Source organism: Danio rerio, chromosome 25 (assembly GCF_049306965.1).
Source record: "Danio rerio strain Tuebingen ecotype United States chromosome 25, GRCz12tu, whole genome shotgun sequence".
Classification (NCBI taxonomy): domain Eukaryota; kingdom Metazoa; phylum Chordata; class Actinopteri; order Cypriniformes; family Danionidae; genus Danio; species Danio rerio.
The window spans coordinates 5,273,384-5,289,005 of record NC_133200.1 but is presented as its reverse complement, the minus strand read 5'-3'; the positions used below and the strand labels follow the sequence as shown (position 1 = coordinate 5,289,005).

General features: G+C 34.8%; 1 protein-coding gene across 2 annotated transcripts in view; it reads right to left on the bottom strand.

Annotated features, from left to right (window-relative positions):
* Positions 1 to 9,806: 9,806 nt before the first annotated feature.
* zmp:0000001167 overlaps positions 9,807 to 15,622 on the bottom strand; it is a 43,443-nt gene continuing 37,627 nt past the window's right edge. For both annotated transcript variants that reach the window (XM_002666774.8, XM_073942520.1), the window contains 5 exons: positions 15,512 to 15,575; positions 15,206 to 15,310; positions 13,248 to 13,298; positions 13,118 to 13,168; positions 9,807 to 10,628 (listed from right to left, as the gene is read on the bottom strand). In XM_002666774.8, coding sequence (XP_002666820.3) covers positions 10,542 to 10,628; positions 13,118 to 13,168; positions 13,248 to 13,298; positions 15,206 to 15,310; positions 15,512 to 15,575 — 358 coding nt within the window. In that variant the 3' untranslated portion in view covers positions 9,807 to 10,541. The remainder of the gene's footprint in view (positions 10,629 to 13,117; positions 13,169 to 13,247; positions 13,299 to 15,205; positions 15,311 to 15,511; positions 15,576 to 15,622) is intronic.

The window sequence follows — 15,622 nt, the reverse complement described above, 5'->3', positions numbered from 1 at the left end:
CTCTGCAGAATAATGCGATGAATTGAGAATAATGAAATTGTGAGCATCTGTCGAAACAGGCACGACGGATGTAATAAGTTAATACTGACTAAACGGGTACATTTAAAAAGTAGACATGGACATCTATTATAAATGTCTATGGTTAAAACTGTTTTCTTGTTGTGTTGACCACTAGAGGGATCTCTTGTTGTTCGTCGAGAGCAACTTGAAGAGGTTTAACTCACTCAAACATTAGCTTTCCAGGTTACACGTTTCCATCATGACAGGGGTATAATTTTAAAATAATAGACCTCAAATTTTACAGTAAATGAAAGAATATGTCAAGAGTTTCACAATGTTTATGAATGTGATGTTATAAACAAGAACATTTCTTCAAGTAAATGTTGACTGGTTAGCACTTGAGGGATCTTTTAGCAAATTAGCCTTCAAACTTGCCCTCATGATTGAACAAATGCTATCAATCCTTTTACCAAGAACTTAGCAAAGTTTTTATATTATAAAAGCATTGGAATTGCCTTCTGAAAACAAGTGTGGCTGTAACATAGGCTACACAACACCTTTTCAAAAAATAACCTTGGTGGTTTAGTGTAGCAGAAGTGAATTGGCCATTTTGTTTGGTGCACCATTTGTTAACCACAGTTCTACTACAATTTCAAATACCAGGGCTAAACTATAATTAGTGTTGTAAAACATGTTTGATTTGTAGTCACCTGGTTTGACAACAATGTTTTTTTGGTTTTATTTGAATTAAAACCATGGTTAATTTTATAAGGGATATGATTGGCTAGCTTCTTTGGTTTCTAGAATATTCATTGTTGGTTAGCCAGGAAAGTATTCCTCACTACGTTAGGAAAATATTCTCTGGGTTCTCTACTGATTGTTACGAAGTTGTTCCCATAATCTTTTTACCTGATTTCACAAATATAGCCAAATGGGAAATATGAATGTTAGAGGAACAACACCGTACCTTGCTGAAAAATCCAGCTTAAACCAGCCTAGGCTGGTTGGCTGGTTTTAGCTGGTTGACCAGCCTGGTTTGTTTTGGCCATTTCCAGTCTGGTTTCCAGCCATTTCCAGCCTGGTCTTAGCTGGTCAGGCTGGAAAATGACCAGCCAAATCTAGCTAAAACCAGCTTTACCAGCATGGTTTAAGCTGGATATAGCTGGTTTTGACTGGACTCCCAGCTTGGCTAGGTTGGTCAAGCTGGTTTTAGCTGGTCATCTTCCAGCCTGACCAGCTAAGACCAGGCTGAAAATGGCTGGAAACCAGCCTGGAAGTGGCCAAAACCCCTCTAAAACCAGCCAACCAGCCTAGGCTGGTTTAAATTTGGGTAAATTAGCCTTCAAAATTGCCCTCATGATTGAACAAATGCTATAAACCTTTTACCAAGAACTTAGCAAAGTGTTTATGAAATCAGGGGAATTGCCTTCTGGAAATGAGTGCTCCTAACATAGTGACTTAAAGGACACAACACCCTTTCAAAAATTAACCCTGGTTTTATTGCTGCAGAAGTGTATAGACATGTTGTTGTTATTTTTACATTTAGCCATACTTTTACTACAAATACCACGTTTAAACTATGATTAGTGTGATAAAACAATGCTTAATTTTATCGGTCACCTTGGTTTAATAAGAATATCCATGTTTTTTGGTTGTATATCTGTAGTAAAACCATGGTAAATGTTCATGAAGGATATGATTGGCTAGCTGTAACACAGTTTCTGTTTCTAGAAGATTATTGTTGATTAGCCAGGAAAGTTTTCCTCACACTAATAGAGCTTACTAGGTTAGGAGAACATTCTTTGTGGTTTCTACTGATTGTTACAAAGTTGTTCCCCTAACCTTTTTACCTGGTTTTACAAATATAACCAAATAACCAAATGGGAAACATATGTGTGGTCTGAATGTTCACCATATGAGGATCATTTTGGTAAATTAGCCTTCAAACTTGACCTACAAATTGCCATTTTGACTGAACAAAAATCTTTTTTTCTTTCTTGGAAGTGCAGGAATTTCCTTCAGCAAACAGTTGAAAAAGTACTGTAAATGTGTTTCCAACGTTTCTTTTTTTGTCGAACACCAAAGAAGACATTTTAAGGAATGTTGGAAACCTGTAGACATCCATGGTAGCAAAAATACAGACTTTTCTACATTCTTTAAGATGTTTTTCTTTTTTTTTTTTGTTGGTTGAACTCTCCCTGGGCAGCACGGTGGCGCAGTGAGCAAGAAGGTCGTGTGAATGCTTCCCAGTGATGGGTTGCACCTGGAAGGGCATCCACTGTGTAAAACATATGCTGGATAAGTTGGTTACAGGTTTTCAGCATTCTTCAAAATATCTTCATATGTTTTCCTACTATAAAAGTCAATGGTTAGAGGTTTTCAGTATTCTTCAAAATATCTTCATATGTTTTCCTACTATGGAAATCAAGTTACAGGTTTTCAGCTTTTTTTCAAAATATATTAATTTGTTTTTCATACTATGGAAGTCAAAGGTTACAGGTTTCCAGCATTCTTTAAAATATCGTAATTAGTTTTTCGTACTATGGAAGTCAATAGTTACCCGTTTTCAGCATTCATCAAAATATCTTCATTTGTATTTCCTACAATAGAAGTCAATGGTTACCCGTTTTCAGCATTCATCAAACTATCTTCTTTAGGTTTTCCTTCCATGGAAGTCAATGGTTACAGGTTTTCAGCATTCTTCGAAATATCTTCATTTGTGTTTCCTACATTAGTAGTCAATGGTTACAGGTTTTCAGAATTTATCAAACTATCTTCTTTAGTTTTTCCTTCTATGGAAGTCAATGGTTACAGGTTTTTAGCATTCTTCAAAATATCTTTATTAGTTTTTCCTACCATGGAAGTCAATAGTTACAGTTTTTCAGCATTCTTCAAAACATATTATTTCGTTTTTCATATTATGGAAGTCAATGGTTACCAGTTTTTAGAATTCATCAAACTATCTTCTTTAGTTTTTCCTACAATGGAAGTCAATGTTTTTTTTTTTCAGCATTCTTCAAAACATCTTTAGTTTTTCCTACTATGGAAGTAAATGGTCACAGGTTTTCAGCATTCTTTAAATTATCTTCATTTGTTTTTCCTACTATGGAAGTCAATGGTTACAGGTTTTCAGAATTCATCAAAAATCTTCATTTGTATTTTCTCCTACAGAAGTCAATGCTTACCCGTTTTCAGCATTTACCAAACTATTTTCTTTAGTTTTTCCTTCTATGGAAGTAAATGGCCACAGGTTTTCAGCATTCTTTAAATTATCTTTATTTGTTTTTCCTACTATAGAAGTCAATGGTTACAGGTTTTCAGCATTCTTTAAATTATCTTCATTTGTTTTTCCTACAATGGAAGTCAATGGTTACAGGTTTTCAGCATTCTTCATAATATCTCCATTAGTTTTTCCTACTATAGAAGTCAATGGTTACAGGTTTTCAGCATTCTTTAAAACATCTCCATTTGTGTTCAACAGTAGAAATAAACTCATGATGATTTGGAACCACTTGAGGATGAGTAACCATTGAGTAAATAGTCTTCTCTTTGGAGTGAACTCTCCCTTTAAGCCAAACTAGATGAACATCATCATCCAAGAAGTTTTCCATGTCCTGAAAGAGCTGGATTTCCTCAAGGAAATGTGCCTCTCGATCATGACTCTGTAAACCCTCTAGATGGCACCAAACTCTGTTCCGTTTCCCCTTTGGCTTTGTGCCCGAATTTAGGGTTCCAGACCATGGGAAAAGAGAGGCTTTACCCTTATAAGGCCGCAATCCATCCGCTCCAGACTTTTCCTCTCCGCCCTCTTTTCCTCTTTCTCTCTCTCGGGCCGCAGGGATATTTACAGCAAGACTGGCTCGGCGTACCTTATTAGGAGCTGTCCTTGTTGTCAGTGTATATGTAGATGAGACAAACAGATGAGAGGATGGCATTCGTTCTCAAGGGTCATCCAGTGTTTTGCAGAGGTAACAGAGAGGCAAATGTCTGATCCGTGTGTCTTTATAACGTTTACGTTGCCCTCAAGTTTGTGTGTTATCCTCTCATAATAATAAGTCAGCATTGAATGGATGGCTGTAAAGCTTGCACAGTGTCCAGCTTTACTGTAACTTCCTGTCCTTCTCTCTGTGGGAATGCTGGATCCATTATTACAGCTGTTCTTCTCCTTTTTCCCCCTCTCTTTTTCTTCATCTGATGATGAGGGACATCTGGTAGACATGCACACATGCTTTAGGGAGAACTGGTGAATGATGGGAATGAGAGAAAGACAGAGGCTGGCTGTCCTGATAACGTAATCCTGATAAAAATGAACACACTTGTGAAATGTACACGTTAAAAGTTTGAACATGGACATTTACTGCGCACATTTGTGCTGATTCTTAAAGGGACAGTTCACATAAATCTGTAATTCGGTCACTTGTTTGGGTCACAAAAGAAGATGTTTTGAAGAATGTTGGAAACGGGTAACTATTGACTTTCATTTGATTAGATTTTTATACAATGGAAGTCAATGGTTGCCAGTTTCCAACATTTTTCAAACTATCTTTTTATTTTGTGTTCAACAGATGTGTTGAAGAATGTTGGAAACCTGTAACCATTGACTTGTATTGTATTTGGTTTTCATTCAATGGAAGTCAATGGTTACCGGTTTTCAGCTTGCTTCAAAATATCTTTTTTTTTTGGGTCCAAAAAGATGTGTTAAAGAATGTTGGAAACCTGTAACCATTGACTTCCATAGTATGAAAACCAAATACTATGAAAGTCAATGAGTACAGGTTTAAACCTTTTTTTAAAATAACTATTTTTGTGTTTAACATTTGTGTTGATAAATGTCGGAAACCTGTAACTATTGACTTGCATAGTACTTTGTTTTCATACAATAGAAGTCAATAGTTACCGGTTTTCAGCTTTTTTGGGTTTAAGTTCAACAAATGTGTTGAAGAATGTTGGAAACCTGGTCAATGGTTACCGGTTTTCGGCTTGCTTTAAAATATCTTTTTTTTTGGTTCAACATTTGTGTTGAAGAATACCAGAAACCTGTAACCATTGACTTGCACTGTATTTGGTTTTCATACAATAGAACTCAATGGTTACCAGTTTTCGGCTTGCTTCAAAATGTCTTTTTTTTTTTGTTTAACAGATGTGTTGAAGAATGCCGGAAACCTGTAAACATTGACTTGCACTGTATTTGATTTTTATACAATGGAAGTCAATGGTTACCGGTTTTCGGCTTGCTTCAAAATATTTTTTTTTTTGGTTAAACATTTGTGTTAAAGAATGCCGGAAACCTGTAACCATTCACTTGCACTGTATTTGATTTTCATACAATGGAAGTCAATGGTTACCGGTTTTCGGCTTGCTTCAAAATATTTATTTTTTGGTTCAACATTTGTGTTGAAGAATGCCGGAAACCTGTAACCATTCACTTGCACTGTATTTGATTTTCATACAAGGGAAGTCAATGGTTACCGGTTATCAGCTTGCTTCCGACATTCTTCAAAAAATCTTCTTTTGTGTTCAACAGCAAATGAAACTTAAACAAGTGAAAGAACAAATGGCTGTCCTGATAACGTAATAATAATACAAATGAACGAGCTTGTGAAATGTACACATTAAAGAAGCATTTGTGCTGATTCTTAAAGGGACAGCTCACACAAAACCGAAAACTTTGTCATCACTTGGTAATCATGCACTTGTATGGATTTCTTCTGTTGAACAAAAAAAGAAGATATATTGAAGAATGTCAAAAAACGGTAACCATTGACTTGCATTGTATTTGGCTTTCCTACTATGGAAGTCAACAGAAGAAACAAACTCAAAGGTTTGAACCTAGTAAAGAGAGAGTAAATGATGACAGAATTTAAATTTTTAGACAAACTATACCTTTAAATCTGTTTATCATGCAACTCCGGTTGTTTCTTCATGTTATATTTGGCGTTTTCGCACAAGAGCGCCCTCTGGCTTTCAGAAGAATTACTGCTGCTCACACAACCATGCTTCCCTAACAAGATGCGCATGAGAATTGCAGATTTTCGATCAACTCGGTGCGATACAAAAAGTATAAAGCATCAAAAAAAACACTCATATTTTATTATTAAGCGCCAACATTCATTTAAGATAATTGTCACATCCATCAGGGACCACCTGAGGGCGCTGTAGTGCATCAGGACTCAGATAGCACTACAGCGTCCCAGAAGAACTACAATCCCATACATACCACGCGCATACACCGGAACACTTACACTGACCCGTCATCTGTTCTGTGTTACCGTTGATTATCTCGACTATTTATACTACCATTCCACCTCTGTTTATGATCGCGTCGTTTGTCTACCTCGTCTCTCTTGTCTCCAGTTCCAGTAAGTCTGATATTCCGAATTGTTATTCCTGATCTTGTTTTTGTATTTTTTGCTAAAGTCTAGTTTGTAGAGTTCTTGTTTCTGAGCCTTGTCTCTGTTTTAGTTTCTGGTTTTGTCGTTTGTTTGTTTCACTGTAAATAAATATCTGCCCTTGGATCCGCACCTTTTTGTTTTTGCTCTGTTTTGATCACGCTAACGTGACAATAATAGAATAATATTGTTTTCAGTAATATTCAATAATACAAATTTTAATTATTATTACTAATGATATTAATACTTTTATTATTACTGTTATTAAGAATAACAATATAATGAAATGCTAATTTTAACTATTTACTAGTATTCGTTTTACTAATATTTTATATGGAGATGCTTTGAAAAATGTTCAAGCTGCTGTTTTCCAATAGGAAATGGGCAGTCAAGCTACAAAAAGGTATTTTCATGAAACTTGCGTAGTTTTTTTTTTTTTTTGCAAAAAAATTGTTGTCAAACACTAAAAGCAGTTTTAATAAAATAGAATAGTAATAATAATAATTATTATTATAAATATTAATTATCATGAATATTAATTGTTATTATTAATGATAATAACATTATTATTTAGAATAAATATATAGCAAAACTGCTACTTATATCTATTTACTAATATTTGCTTTTTTTACTAATATTTTATATGGAGATGCTTTGAAAAATGATCAAGCTGCTGTTTTCCAATAGGAAATGGGCTGTCAAACTACAAAAAGGTATTTTAATTAAAACTTTCATAGTTTAGTTTTTTTTTTTGCAAATAATTTGTTGTCAAAAAACACTAAAAGCAATATTAATAAAATAGAATAGTAATAATAATTATTATTGTTATGAATATTAATTATCATGAATATTAATTGTTATTATTAATGATATTAACATTATTATTAAGAATAAATATATAGCCAAACTGCTACTTATAACTATTTACTAATATTAATTTAAACTAATATTTTATATGGAGATGCTTTGAAAAATGATCAAGCTGCTGTTTTCCAATAGGAAATGGGCTGTCAAGCTACAAAAGTATTTTATAAAGTTGCATATAGTTTTTTTTTTTTTTTCGAAAAAAGTGTTAAAAAATACTAAAAGCAATTACAATAAACTAGAATAATAATAATAATTAGGGATGTAACGGTATTGTAAATACCGTCATACCGCAATATTAATTTTTTTCGATATTACCGAAGTCGCATGACTCGGTAAAACTATAGGTCTTCTGAGAAAATTTGCTTAGGCGAATGAAGCGAACGGGAGGTACCGGAAACTACAATACCCATCAGCCCATGCTTGACCTGCATCCCTTGCGGTCTGTTGTCGCTACAGATCCAGTAATGCGGAAATGGAGTGTGCTGCTAGAAGCGGGGATGAAAAGAGCTGGAAAACTCTAAGGCCCCGTTTACACTAGTGCGTTTTAGTTTGAAAACGCATAAGTTTTGCTACGGTTACGCCAACCGTCCACACTACGCCGGAGTTCTCGAGCGCCGAAAACGGAGCGTTTCGAAATGTGTGGATAATGTCTCAGTGTGGATGATGGAAAACGGAGACATCTGAAAACGCAGGCGGGGCTGCAGACGTTCGCCTCTCTGATTGGGGCTTTTCCTGAATATTAAGTAGCCTAACACGCACTGTTCAGTCCTGCATCCTCTCCTTGTAAGTTCAGACTTCGCAAGTTTGATCAAGGCTGCAGTCTCTTCTTCTCAGTTTGATATGGAAAAGCAGACTATACCGAGGACACGGGTAAATCTTCAAAGGGAACAGTGTACTTTATAACTTCATTCACATCACCCTGGCTTCGTTGTTTCACTTTATCAACAATAAAATGTAAACATGATTTAAGGAACTGCCTATTTTCATTTTAATATTAGCAACTTAAGACAGCAGACATGTTGAGGCGTCGTGCTGCATAAGATGAGCGTCATCTTCACTGTGTGGATATTTATAACAAAACGGAGCCGATAACAACTGCCTCCTTTCAATTTCAGTGAAAATACGAAACATACCCTCTCTTTGGCTGAGTATCAGTTTTAATAATCGATAATGGCCATTTTAAAAGTATAACATACAATAAGTTTATACATTATAGGAAATAAAGGCAAGCGATCAGTCAATATACAGAATGTACGTGGTTACATTAATCATTAACTTATCTTTGCGCTCAGCCAAAACACGTTACCTGAGAACAAGTAATAGATTCTAATGCCCAAAGTCAGGGAATATGTCGTTAGATAAAGACAACAAGATGAATGAAATATCCCGTTTAATAAATATAGTGAGATTAGATCCAGCGGGAGATGCTTGATGAGAAGTCCGACTAGCAGAGCTCTCATCTGGGTAGATGGGCTGAGTGTGATTAAATGTTGAATGTGATGAGTTTTCAACAATACTAAATTGAAACTTTATTGTTTTTACATGGTTTAATAATTTTTTGTTATTAAAATTGAAGTTCCTGTTTCAAAGCTTACAGATGGCTAATTTGTATGTCATTGACACTTTTGGCACTTTTTTGGAGTATTTTCATAAGTTTTGTTTTTTCCTGTAAATGATTCAATAAATACCGTACCGTGACATTCATACCGAGGTATTACCGTACCGTGAAATTCTGATACCGTTACATCCCTAATAATAATTGTTATGAATATTCATGATTACGAATATTAATTATTATTAATGAATGATATTACTATTATTATTAAGAAGAAGAAGCAGAATATAGCAAAAGTGCTACACTTAAGTATTTATTCTTTTTACTAATATTTTATATGGAGATACTTTGAAAAATGTTCAAGCTGGTGTTTTACAATATAAAAGGGCTACAAAAAGGTATTTTATATACGTGCGTATAGTTTTTTGTCAAGAAATACTAAAAGCAATTATAACTAAACGGCATAATAATCATTGTTGTTATGAATATTAATTATTATCACTAATGATAATAATACTATGCACATGGTTCTTAAAGGGACAGTGCACACAAAACTGAAAATTGGTCATAAGAAATGGTTATTTGTTCACCCCTGACTTTCTTTTGTTGAACACAAAAGAAGATACTTTGACGAAAGTCAGAAACTGGTAACCATTGACTTGCATTGTCTTTGGTTTTCCTACTATGGAAGTCAACAGAAGAAAGAAACTCACAAAAGTTGAACCTAGTAAAGAGAGTAAATGATGACAGAATTTTAATTTTTAGATGAACTATTGACTATTAAATCTTCTGTTTATCATGCAACTCCGGTTGTTTCTTCATGTTATATTTGGCGTTTTCGCACAAGAGCGCCCTCTGGCTTTCAGGAGAATTACTGCTGCTCACACAACCATGCTTCCCTAACAAGATGCGCATGAGAATTGCAGATTTTCTCAATCAGATTTGCGATTCAATTTCGATCAAACAACTCGGCGCGATACAAAAAGTACATAACATCAATACAAACACTCATATTTTATTATTAAGTGCCAACATTCATTCAATATATTAGAAAAAACAACACGTGGAGAAACAAAAGCTGATATCAAGTTACACGGTTTAGCGTAATGAGTTCGCATGAATAATATTTGTACATTTACACAATAAACAAAAGCCCTCGGACGACAACGGGAGCGAGGATGGACTCAAACAAAGACAAAAAACACAGGAATACGCCACTTATTTAAAAAAAACAAAGATGCATAGCGTAATCGGCTGCCGGACAAACAGCAGCCTGGTGTGTTTTGGGTAAATCTGCAGCGCTGAATGATTGTCGAGCTGCTGGTTTCTGGATTATCGTATTTCAGACCACCTTCAGTGGATTTTAGGGGGGAATACAAAAAACTCAATCGTGAAAGAGTGTGTGTGTTTGTGCAAAGATGCAAAAATACTGCAGACTTCAGCTGCCTGAGACTCGTGGAATGTGTGTGTGTTTGTGTGTGTGCGCTCACGCTTATGGGGAATGTGCATGCGTCCCTATACGAGTGTGTGTGAGAAAGAGAGAAATCTGAAGCGTCTCCTCGCTCCTGAAGTTGAAACACACACACACACACAGTCCTGCAGGAAGGTAAAAGAAGTGTGGTATAAAACAGTGTCACTCCTCCTCACGTCTGATGTTGCTCTCCTCCTCTTTTCCCTTTTTCATCTCTCAGGAAGGGATGGACGGCCTCTCTTTCTCTCTCTCTCGCCCTCTATTTGGAGAGTTTGCTGATGACTCTGATGAGAGCACCGTTTTCATCCTTCAGCCGCTGGTTATCTGCTCTCAGATCTCCTAAAACCTGCACAACACACACAGAGAGAGAGAGAGGGAGAGGGAGAGACGCTCTTTATCTCCATCTGGTTAGTTTTACCTCCATCATTTAAAGAGACAGTTCACAGTAAATAGTCAATTGGGCATCTGGCACCTTTTCTCTACGGAAAACAAAAGGAGAAGCTTTGAAAAATGTTCAAGCTGCTGTTTTCCAATAAGAAATGAGCTTTCAAGCTACAAAAAAGTATTTTAATGAACTTGCAGAAAAAAATAATAACAATAATAATAATGATTAATATGAATATTAATTATTATGAAATTATTATTAGTATTATTAAGATGAAGAAGAATACAAAATAAATGCTATTTTTTACGGTTTACTATTATTTACTCTTTATGCGAATATTTAATATGGAGATGCTTTGAAAAATGTTGCTGTTTTCCAATAGAAATGGGCTGTCAAGGTAGTGTGTTTTAATGGACTTGCGTAGAGTTTTTTTGTGGAAAAAAGTGAATTGTTAAAAAAAATACTAAGAGTACTAACATTAAAATATAATATTATTAATAATAATAATAATATTATATATTAGTTGTTATGAATATTAATTATTATTATAACTGATATTATTATTATTATTAAAAAGAAAAATATAACAAAAGTGCTACGCTTAAGTGTGTATTCTTTTTACTAATATTTTATTTGGAGATGATTTTAAAAAAGTTCAAGTTGCTGTTTTCCAATATGAAAGGGCTACAAAAAGGTATAATACAAATAATACAATTATTATTATTATTATTATTATAAAAAATAATATAACAAAACTGCAGTTGACCATTTACTAATATTTACTCTTTACTAATTTTTTATATGTAGATTCTTTGAAAAATGTGCAAGCTGCTGTTTTCCAATAGGAAATGGGCTGTCAAGCTACAAAAAGGTATTTTAATGAACTTTTTTGAGAAAAAAATTAATTGTCAAAAATATGAAATAGCAAAGATAATAAAACAGAATAATAACAATTTAATGATATAATTGTTATGAATGTTAATTATTTTGAAAAATAATAATGACTAATTACACTATTATAATTAAAAACACTAATATAACAAAACTGCGACTTTTAACCATTAACTAATATTTACTCTTTTACTAATATTTTATATGGAGATGCCTTGATAGGGCAACAAAAAGGTATTTCATAAACTTGCAAAATTGTAACGGTAATAAGTAATAATAATTTATTTAAAACAAACTAAACAAAACACACACACACATGCAGTTGAAGTCAGAATTATTAGCCCCCTTTTGAATTTTTGTTTCTTTTTAAAATGTTTCCCAAATAATGTTTAACAGAGTGAAGAAATTTCCACAGTATGTCTGATAATATTTTTTCTTCTGGAGAAAGTCTTATTTGTTTTATTCAGGCTAGAATAAAAGCAGTTTTTATTTTTTAAAATCCATTTTAGGGTCAATATTATTTCCCTTTATTTTATTTTCGATAGTCTACAGAACAAACCATTATTATACAATAACTTGCCTAATTACCCTAACCTGCCTAGTTAACCTAATTAACCTAGTTAAGCCTTTAAATGTCACTTTAAGCTGAATAGAAGTGTCTTGAAAAACATCTAGTCAAATATTATTTACTGTCATCATGGCAAAGATAAAAGAAATCAGTTAATAGAAATGAGTTATTGAAACTATTATGTTTAGAAATGTGCTGAAAAAAAATCTCTCCGTTAAATAGAAATTTGAGAAAAAATAAACAGAGGGGCGAATAATTCTGACTTCAACTGTATATATGCTCCTTTTAACTATTATAATCACTTTATATCGAGTTAATATTGTTTTCATTTCAAGTCTGTGTACTCATTTATGTATTTGTTATTGGTGATCTGGAAAAGCTTTCAATCCCAGTGCAACATGGCCTCCAGAACATCATGCAGGTTTGCAGACCCATAAAGGAGAATGAACAATGACAGAAGTGACATTTTTAGGTGAACTGTCCCTTTAACGCTCCCAAGCAGGCATGATATGACAGGTTTACTCAGAGGCATTTTTTTCCTGTCCCTCATAACATTAAAAACACTTTGCGACGGTGAAGCCAGAACACACTGTATCTGATGCTTACTGTGCAGGAGCTGGTTAGTCTGGTTTGACCCGTGTGACAAGTATTAAAGTTATAGTTCACTTAAAAATGATAATTAGCTCAGTATTTTCTCTCCCTCAAGCAATTCCAAACCTTTATGAGTTTCTTTCTTCTACTGAATACGCTTCTACTGGTAGCCATTGACTTCTATAGTAAAAAAAAATACTATGGAAGTCAATGGTGACCGGTTTTGAACATTCTTCAAAATATCTTCTTTTGTGTTTAATGAAAGAACGGAATGATTGGGTGAACTGTTTTCCTCTAAGAACTACATTCACAACACTTTAGATGACAGAAATGCTTCAGTCGCCTCTGAACCAATCAGCATCCACAGCCGAGTGGAAGAGCCAATGAAAGCAGTGCTCACCTTTAGCTCCTCCTCCAGCTCAGCAGCTCGTCTCTCCAACATCTTCTTCTCCTGAAGGACACAAGATTAAACACATCAATACAAGCAAAACTGAGTGTTTATCAAGTGTTTTAATGTTCACTAAACGCACCTTCTTCTCCATTTCCAGCAGGGCCGTGCAGTCTGTGAATCTCTCCTGCCTCTGTCACACACACAGGAAATATAGAGACAAATATTACATGAAAATGTACCAATGGCAGACTTTCTAGAGCACTCGAGTACAGTCACTCAAACATGAAAAAATGACAGCTGTCTTCAAAAACTGTGTGTGTGTGTGTGTGTGTGTGTGTGTGTGTGTGTGTGTGTGTGTGTGTGTGAGATCATCAGAATGAAGACAAAGAGAGTGAAGTAAGGACATTTTAGCCACTTATTTTCTGGCATTTCTTTATAGGGCAGTTTGAGGATTAATAATTAGTTTTAGGGTCAAGGCTAAGGTTAAGCTTAGTTTAGTTTATGTTCTGGCGCTTGTTGTGATGTTATATCATGAAATATGAAATAATATTGTGTTTTCCAGCAGTGGAAAATGTTGAATATAAACAAAACACAAAAACAAATGTGTGTGTAATGTAATGTCCCCATAATTCACAAAAAACAAACGTGTGTGTAATGTAATGTCCCCACAATTCACAAAAACAAACGTGTGTGTAATATAATGTCCCCACAATTCACAAAAACAAACATGTGTGTAATGTAATGTCCCCACAATTCACAAAAACAAACGTGTGAAATGTAATGTCCCCACAATCCACAAAAACAAACGTGTGTGTGTGTGTAATGTTATGTCCCCACAATTCACATAAACAAATGTGTGTGTGTGTGTAATGTTATGCCCCCACAATTCACAAAAACAAACGTGTATGTAATATAATGTCCCCACAATTCCCAAAAACAAACGTGTATGTAATATAATGTCCCCACAATTTACAAAAATAAACGTGTGTGTAATGTAATGTCCCCACAATTCACAAAAACAAACGTGTATGTAATATAATGTCCCCACAATTTACAAAAATAAACGTGTGTGTAATGTAATGTCCCCACAATTCACAAAAACAAACGTGTATGTAATATAATGTCCCCACAATTTACAAAAATAAACGTGTGTGTAATGTAATGTCCCCACAATTCACAAAAACAAACGTGTGTGAAATGTAATGTCCTCACAATTCACAAAAAACAAACGTGTGTGTAGTGTAATGTCCCCACAATTCACAAAAACAAACGTGTAATGTCCCCACAATTCACAAAAACAAACGTGTGAAATGTAATGTCCTCACAATTCACAAAAAACAAACGTGTGTGTAATGTAATGTCCCCACAATTCACAAAAACAAACGTGTGTGTAATGTAATGTCCCCACAATTCACAAAAACAAACGCGTAATGTCCCCACAATTCACAAAAACGAACGTGTGTGTAATGTAATGTCCCCACAATTCAAAAAAACAAACGTGTAATGTCCCCACAATTTACAAAAACAAACGTGTGTGTAATGTCCCCACAATTCACAAAAACAAACATGTAATGTCCCCACAATTCACAAAAACAAACGTGTGTGTAATGTAATGTCCTCACAATTCACAAAAACAAACGTGTGTGTGTAATGTAATGTCCCCACAATTCACAAAAACAAACGTGTAATGTCCCCACAATTCACAGAAACAAACGTGTAATGTCCCCACAATTCACAAAAACAAACGTGTAATGTCCCCACAATTCACAAAAACAAATGTGTGTGTAATGTAATGTCCCCACAATTCACAAAAACAAACGTGTGTGTAATGTAATGTCCCCACAATTCACAAAAACAAAAGTGTGTAATGTAATGTCCCCACAATTCACAAAAACAAATGTGTGTGTAATGTAATGTCCCCACAATTCACAAAAACAAATGTGTGTGTAATGTAATGTCCCCACAATTCACAAAAACAAATGTGTGTGTAATGTAATGTCCCCACAATTCACAAAAACAAACGTGTGTGTGAATTATGATTGTGTATGTGCATTTATGATTGTGTGTGTGTGTGTGTGTGTGTGTGTGTGTGTGTACCTTTGTGGCATTCTCCAGCTCCACTCTGGTGAGTGAAATCGTTCTCTGTGTGTCTGATAGCTGCGACTGCAGACGCCGGTTCTCCCTGGACATCTCCTCAAACAACTAAAACACACACACATTACACAAACACACACACACACACATTATAAACAAATGCATAGCCCCTAAACACAAATAAAAAAAGTGCAAACACACTCACACACAGACAGCAAATATAGATGCACAAATAGACAAGTGCAGACACACACACACACACACACACACACACACACACACATACACATACACACACAGCGCTCAGACCTTCTTGAAGTCTCTGGAATCGGCTCCTCTGGTGAGAATGCAGTCATTCAGGAGAGAGTCAGCCCTGAGAGGAAGGAAAGTCGGAGAAAATGAGACAAACACACACACACA